General features: G+C 42.5%; 1 protein-coding gene across 1 annotated transcript in view; it reads left to right on the top strand.

Annotated features, from left to right (window-relative positions):
- Nucleotide 1: 1 nt before the first annotated feature.
- TMTC1 (transmembrane and tetratricopeptide repeat containing 1) overlaps nt 2-8,028 on the top strand; it is a gene marked incomplete at its 5' end in the record, with an annotated part of 314,006 nt that continues 305,979 nt past the window's right edge. The window contains one exon of the mRNA XM_010856048.1: nt 2-120. Coding sequence (XP_010854350.1) covers nt 2-120 — 119 coding nt within the window. The remainder of the gene's footprint in view (nt 121-8,028) is intronic.

Raw genomic sequence — 8,028 nt, 5'->3', positions numbered from 1 at the left:
CGACGTGCGGCCCGGAGCCCCTCTGCTCTGGGGCATCTTCTCCAACGATTTCTGGGGCAAGGGCATGGCCGAGAACACCAGCCACAAGTCTTACCGGCCGCTCTGCGTCCTCTCCTTCAAGTGAGTCCCTCACCCTGGGCTCGCAGCGGCCGTTTCTACTCACCCTCTACCGGGCTGGGAGAAGTTGAGGGACCCGCTTGAGGGGAGGGGAGGGCGTTTCTTTTCTTGCTGCCCCTTGCCCTCCACGCCTCCCTGCTCTCCAGGTTGCCCACGCCCCTCTGCTTGTTGACCTCGGCCCCGCTTCTCCGGGCTCCCGGGGCGGCTCGGAAGGCGCGGGCTGCGAGTTGGGATCGAGTTTCTGGAGTCTTCGCTCTGGGCGGGCTGGTCTTTGGGGCCAGGGCTGGAGGGGCCGTGGAACCGCCCACGCACACCTCACTCCCGTGGGGCTGTGGCCAAGTGAGACCAGAGCGCGCCCGACGATGCGGTGGCTGTAGTGGTGAAGCTCCCAAGTTGAGCATTTCTCGGCCGCTGTTGGGCAGCTTTGCAGATGGAAAGTTATCAGCCTCTTAGCAGCCCTGAGCTGCCGTGGCGCGGGGATTTGGGGAGGAAAGGACCGCAGGCAGAAGCTCTCTCCCGACCTGCAGCCTTGACTGTTTCTGGAGTCTCTCGGATCTTTGGGAAGAGCTCCAGATTTAGGCTTTAAAAGATGCAAAGCAAAGGAGGGCAGAAAAACGTGGGGTCCTCTGGGGATTCCGGCGTCCCAGTCGAAGTAGTTTTTCTTTTACAACCTCAGAGTCATGATTCAGCATTTCAAGTGTGAATGAGGTGCGAAGGGAGTCAGATTTTTGAAGGATGGAGTATTTTCTTGAATTTAAAAAGAGGGCTAGCTTCAGATGGGAGGGGAGAAGGGCTGATTCCAGGGAGTGCTGGCTCCTATGTCATGAGCTTGACTCAACCCGATATGATTTGGCTCAGTATTTAAGCTTATAATGTGCCGGACAAAACTGTTGAAATAATTTTGGTTCAGTATCATCAGCGTTTTAAGCCTTCTCCAACGGGTGTAATATGAACCCGTCCTCATGGTACTGGTCATATGAGACAGGGTAAGCAGCTTGAAAAGCCTGCTCAGATTGGGAGGCCTCAGGTCTCTTGACAGGTGGCTGATGACTTAGAAAAGGAAACCAGAGCGATTGGAAGAATTACTTCCACTGAAAGTTGAATGTTTTCAGGAGGGTAAGGAAATTCCACATTTGACTCTGAAGATTATTTTATAAACATTTATCCTGCTGGAAAGTGGTCTTGTTTTTCAGTTGAAAGATAAGCTCAGCTACTAAGTTGCTCATTCCTTTTTTCCCTAAATTTTTAAAAATGGCACATTCTCAGGTGGCACAATGTGTGTAACTTCTAAGCCGACCTGCTTTTGATTTATTACAGAGAGAGTTGTTGGTTACTTTAAAGTGTGGAAGCTCACAGCAGGAGGTGTGCTGGGCTTATACTAGCCATGGGAGACTGCCTAGGTCCCTCCTTTGAATGTTTTCCATATACAAAGTGAAGTGAAGTGAAAGTCACTCAGTCATATCCAACTGTTTGCAACCCCATGGACTGTACAGTCCATGGAATTCTCCAGGCCAGAATACTGGAGTGGGTAGCCTTTCCTTTCTCCAGGGGATATTCCCAACCCAGGGACTGCACCCAGGTCTCCCGCATTGGTGGCGGATTCCTTACCAGCTGAGCCACAAGGGAAGCCCATATACAAAAGTCAGGGTCAAATGCCTGTGCCCAGTTGGTGGACAGAGAAGAGTATCTTCACTTCTTGGCTTTCTAAAAAAAATTGTTTAAAATTCATGCAGGAAAAAATAAATAAATAAAATTCATGCAGAAAGTGGCAGGGGCAGAAGACAGAGGAGGGGAGGAAAGGAGTAGACAGTGAGGCAAGACCATTTATGAAGAGGAAAACAGGCATTGAGCAGAACAGGGGCTAAGGAGAAGAATTGAGGGGGCAGAGGGCAACTTCACTTGTGATACTCACTGGTTAGAAAAAGCAGTCTGGTTGCTAAGATGCATTGCTCTTTGTAGAGTATATCTTACTGGCTGTGTAAGATATTCTTTTTGTTTTGTTTTGTTTGTTTTTTTTTAAGATGATTGAGTTGCAAATCTAGAGTGCAACAGAGCACTGACTGGAAAGGAATAGTGCCTCTTCAGAAAGAGAAATTCAGCTAATCTTTCTGTTCTTACAGGCATTGATTTGAAGAAGTTGTGGAGACTTTCTCATCATAGTCACCTGAGGTGCAACTGCATATTCTGCTGCAATAGTGTGAGGCTGGGCATGTATAAAGGATGATGTTAACAATATTAGGCCAACACAACTCTGATGATTGTTTTGAAGAAGGACAGAAAATCACATATACTAACTGTTTAGTGTGAATCAAGCATTGGCCTGGGGACTTTACATAGGTCATGTCTTTATGCTTTTTAATTTAGGTAATAGGGCTTCCCAGGAGGCTCACTGGTAAAGAATCCACCTGCCAATGCAGGAGCCACAAGAGACTTGATCCCTGGGTCAGGAAGATGCCCTGGAGAAGGAAATAACAACCCACTCCAGTATTCTTGTCTGGGAAATCCCATGGGCAGAGGAGCCTGGTGGGCTACAGTCACATGAGATCACAAAGGGCTGGACAGGATTGAGCACACAAGCACAGCTGGTGAAAACACAAAGTGGCCTTTGAGATGCGTGCAAGCTGTCTTACCTGTATCTTAAGCTTTTTAAGGAAAAACTTTGAAAATTTAAAGCCATTTAATTAATAGCTAATTAATTAATACTGTAAGGACATCTAACATGAGATCTACCATCCTAACAAGTTTTTGAGAGCACAATATAGTATTTCAACTGTAGGTCCAAAGTTGTGCAGCAACTCTCTAGCACTTATTCCTCTAGTATAATTGAAACTAGCTACTTGTCAAAAAGCAACTCTTGATGCTGCTCTCACCTCACCCTGCCCTTGGCAACCAGCATCTTAGTATCTGTTTCTATGAGTTTGACTATTTCAGGGACCTCACGTAAGTGGACTCCTGCGGCTGGCTTATTTCATGTAGCATAGTACTCTCCAAGGTCTTCTGTGTTGTTGCACATTGCAGGATTTCCTCCTTTTTAAGGCTGAATAATATTACATCATGTGTGTATATCACTTTTCCTTTATCTGTTCATCTGATGATGGGCACTTGATTTGTTTTTTATCATGATTACTGTGAATAATGCTATAGTGAACACAGGAGTACATATATGTTTTCAAAGTCATAATTTCAATTCTTTTGGATATAGACCCAGAAGAAGGATTGCTGAATCATATAGTAATTGTATTTTTAATTTTTGAGGAACCTTTATCCTGTTTTCCATAGGGGCTGTATTTTCTTACCAATAGTGTACAAACGTTCCCAATTCTTCACATCTTTACTGATGCTTACCTTTGTTTGTTTTCATAAAAACGAATCTAACAGGAATGAAGTGGTATCTCATTGTGGTTTTGATTTGCATGATTAAAGCACAATTTGCATGATTAGTGATGTTAAGTATCTTTCCCTCTACCTATTGGCCATTCCTATGTCTTCTTTGGAGAAATGTCTATTCAAGTTGTTCTTTGCCCATTTTTAAAATCAAGTTATTTAATTTCTTTTGTTTTAAGTTGTAGAAATTCCTTATATATATTAGATATTAATAACATGCCTGATATTTGGTTTGCAAAAATTTTCTGCTATTCTGTAGGTTGTCTCTTCACTCTTGATTTGTTTCCTTTATTCTGCAAAGCTTCTTTAGTTTGATGTAGTCCCACTTGTCTAATTTTTGCTTTTATTGTTTGTACTTTTGTTTTCATATCTAAGAAACCATTGCCAAGCCTAACATCATCAAGTTTTTCCTCTGTATTTTTCTTGTAGGAGTTTTATAGTTTCAGGTCTTATATTTAAATTTTTACTATATTTTTGGGTTGATTTTTGTACATGTTGTAAGAGTCTAATTTCATTCATTTGTATGTGGTTAGCCAGTTTTCCCAATACCATTTATTGAAGACTATCCTTTCCCCATTGTATATTCTTGGAACCCTTGTCAAAGATCATTTGACCATATGCTGCTGCTGCTAAGTTGCTTCAGTCGTGTCCGACTCTGTGCAACCCCATAGACGGCAGCCCACCAGGCTCCCCTGTCTCTGGGATTCTCCAGGCAAGAACACTGGAGTGGGTTGCCATTGCCTTCTCCAATGCATGAAAATGAAACGTGAAAGGGAAGTCACTCAGTCATGTCCGACTCTTAGCGACCCCATGGACTGCAGCTTACCAGGCTCCTCCATCCATGGGATTTTCCAGGCAAGAGTACTGGAGTGGGGTGCCATTGCCTTCTTCATATATACATGGGTTAATTTCTCTGTTCTTTTCCATTGATCTGTAAGTCTGTTTTTATGCCAGTACTGCACTGTTTTAATTACTGTAGCATTGGAATATATTTTGAAGTCAGGAAGTGTGGTGCCTCCAGCTTTATTCCTGTTGATCAAGATTGCTTTATATATTCAGGATTTTTTGATTCAATATAAAATTTATGATTTTTTTCTTTTTCTGTAAAAAATGCCTTGGGATTTTGATAGGGATTACATTGACTCTATAATATATGAACAATATTAAGTCTTCCCATTTATGAACATGGCGTGTCTTTCCACTTATTTGTGTCTTCTTTAATTTCTTTCATCAGTGATTTGAAGTTTTAAGTGTGTAAGTCTTTCATCTCTTTGGTTAAATTTGCTGCTGATACTCAGTGGTTTCAGTCCTGTCCAATCCCATGGACTATAGCCCACCAGGCTCCTCTGTCCATGGAATTTTCCCTCCAAGAATGCTGGAGTGAGTTACCATGCCCTCCTCCAGAGGATCTTCCTCCCATGTCTCCTGCATTGCAGGCAGATTATTTACCACTGAGGAAACTCCTTTGGTTAATTTTATTCCTCAGTATTTCATTCTTTTTGTTGCTATAGTAAGTGGGATTTTTTTCCCCCTTAACTTTGGATAGTTTATTATTGTGTGTGCTTAGTCGTTCAGTCGTGTTTGACTCTTTGTGACCCCGTGGACTGTACTGTAGCTTGCCAGGCTCATGTATCCATGGGGCCTCTGCAGGCAAGAATAGTGGAGTGGGTTGCCATGCCCTCCTCCAGGAGTTTATTATTAGTGCATGGAAACACAGCTGGTATTTTATGCTGATCCTTGGAAGAAAAGTTATGACCAACCTGCTAAATCACTTCAGGCGTGTCCAACTCTGTGTGACCCCATAGACGGCAGCCCACCAGGCTCCCCTGTCCCTGGGATTCTCCAGGCAAGAACACTGGAGTGGGTTGCCATTTCCTTCTCCAATGCATGAAAGTGAAAAGTGAAAGTGAAGTTGCTCAGTCGTGTCTGACTCTTAGCGACCCCATGGACTGTAGCCTACCAGGCTCCTCCATCCATGGGATTTTCCAGGCAAGAGTACTGGAGTGGGGTGCCACTGCCTTCTCCGATGACCAACCTAGATAGCATATTGAAAAGCAGAGACATTACTTTGCTAACAAAGGTCCGTCTAGTCAAGGCTATGGTTTTTCCAGTGGTCATGTATGGATGTGAGAGTTGGACTCTGAAGAAAGCTGAGTGCTGAAGAATTGATGCTTTTGAACTGTGGTATTGGAGAAGACTCTTGAGAGTCCCTTGGATTGCAAGGAGATCCAACCAGTCCATTCTACAGGAATCAGCCCTGGGTGTTCTTTGGAAGGAATGATGCTAAAGCTGAAACTCCAGTACTTTGGCCACCTCATGCGAAGAGTTGACTCATTGGAAAAGACTCTGATGCTGGGAGGGATTGGGGGCAGGAGGAGAAGGGGAAGACAGATGGCTGGATGGCATCACTGACTCGATGGACGGGAGTTTGAGTGAACTCCTGGAGATAGTGATGGACAGGGAGGCCTGGCGTGCTGTGATTCATGGGGTCGCAAAGAGTCGGACATGACTGAGCGACTGAACTGAACTGATCTGAACTGAGCTTTACTGAATTATATTAGTTCTGATAGATTTTTGGTAGCATCTTTAGGGTTGTCTATGTATGAGATCATGTCATCTGTAAACAGAGATAATTTTATTCTTCCTTCCTGATGTAGATCCCCTTTATTTTCTTTTCCTTGCCTAAGTGTTCTACCTAGGACTTCCAGTTCTATGTGAATAGAAATGACAGGAGTGGGCATTTATACCTTGTTCCTAATCTTAGAAGAAAAGTTTTCAGCTTTTTGCTGTTGGCTATAATGTTTCCAGTTTTTGGGTATTGCAAATAAAGTTGCTACAAACATTCATTTGCAGGGTTTTATGTGAACATAGTTTTTATTTCTCTAGGGTAAACGTCAGGAGTACAATTGCTGTGTCATGTGGTAGTTACATGTTTAGTTTTTTGAGAAACTGACAAACTGTTTTCCTTCCCATCCCATCAGCAATGTATGTGTTATCCAGCTTCTCTACTTCCTCACAAGTTTTTTGTCATTGTTTTTTATTAGCCATTCTGATAGGTGTGTAGTGACATGTCATTGTGTTTTTCATTGGCTCTAATGGCTAACTGATGGTGTTAAATATTTTTTCATGTGTCCATTTGACTTCTGTATAGCCTCTTTGTTAAAATTTCTCTTCATATTTTTGTCAATTTTTCTAAATAGATTTTTTTTAATGTTGAGTTTTACGATTTCTTAATATATTCTAGATATAAATTCTTTGTCAGGATTTCCTTCTACTCTATAGTTTGTTTTTCCTTCATCTTCTTCATGAGTTTTTTCCCAGTGCAAATCTCAAACTGATTTATTTCATTAAATGTAGTTTGTTATCTTCGAATAAATAAATGAATGTCACACATACTAACAGATAGAAATTCCCTTATAGTAAATGCTAAATAAACTTATTTATAAAAAAAGTAATGCTTGTTATCATAAAGGTGCTTGCTTGTATAGAAATATATTAATACTAATCACAGTTTTTCTTATGTAAGAAATGGGTAGAAGTTGAAGTGGGGAAGTGGATTATTAGAGTGTCTACTTTGACCAGTTTGGGGGTCCAAGCACAATGGAAGATGAAGGCAGCTTCCCAAGATGCGGTGACTTTGTACTGTATCAATTTAGCTAACTGGAACCTCATCTTAGAAGTTTCTTTCCTGAGCTGTACTGGGTTAGGGGCAGACAGGAGAAATTTGTTCGAGGTTTAGACAGTGAAAGTGAAATGACTGTGTTACCAAAAATGCAGTCCTGCTGCTCACTGGTAGAAAGCCAATACTTGAGAGACAAGGTTGGTGGAAAGGAAAGTTCGCTTTATCTTGGAGGCAGCAACTAGAAGAGACGGTGGACCCATGTCCAAAGGCTGACTCTTCACTGACAATTATTGGACAAGAGTTTTTAAAGGGGCATTTCAGGGGTGTATAGGTGGAGGGAGGTGGCTACTTGTAGAAATAGCAGTCATCTCTGATAGTCAGTCATCTTGAAATTGGTCATCACATGTCTGACCAGCTTCATTTTGATCGTTTGAAGTACAGTTGATCTTCATTTCCAAGTTGGTTTGTTCCCATTTCCTTGAGGCCCATTCTTGGAATCACGGCAGTTTATGTCATGGCTATAGTCTGGTCATCATGTAGTTATCTTCTTCCACCTGGTGGGGGGTTTCAGTATCTGCAAAGGATATGGCTTAGAGTATTATCTATAGCCCTTGAAAGTGAAAGTGAAAGTGAAGTCGCTCAGTAGTGTCTGATTCTTTGCAACCCTATGGACTGTAGCCCACCAGGCTTCTCCATCCATGGGATTCTCCAGGCAAGAATACTGGAACAGGTTGCCATTTCCTTCTCCAGGGGATCTTCCTGATCCAGGGAGCGAACCTGGGTCTCCTGCATTGCAGGCAGATGCTTTACCCTCTGAGCCACTAGGGAAGCCCAGGAACTAAAATTCTTTGACTTGTTTAATGGCTAAACTATTTAGTCTTATTTGACTGCTTTCCTTTGCTTCT

Source organism: Bison bison, unplaced genomic scaffold (assembly GCF_000754665.1).
Source record: "Bison bison bison isolate TAMUID 2011002044 unplaced genomic scaffold, Bison_UMD1.0 scf7180017864370, whole genome shotgun sequence".
In the NCBI taxonomy this organism is placed as follows: domain Eukaryota; kingdom Metazoa; phylum Chordata; class Mammalia; order Artiodactyla; family Bovidae; genus Bison; species Bison bison.
Note: the sequence above shows the minus strand (reverse complement) of the source record. Positions and strands in the feature narration are given on the sequence as shown.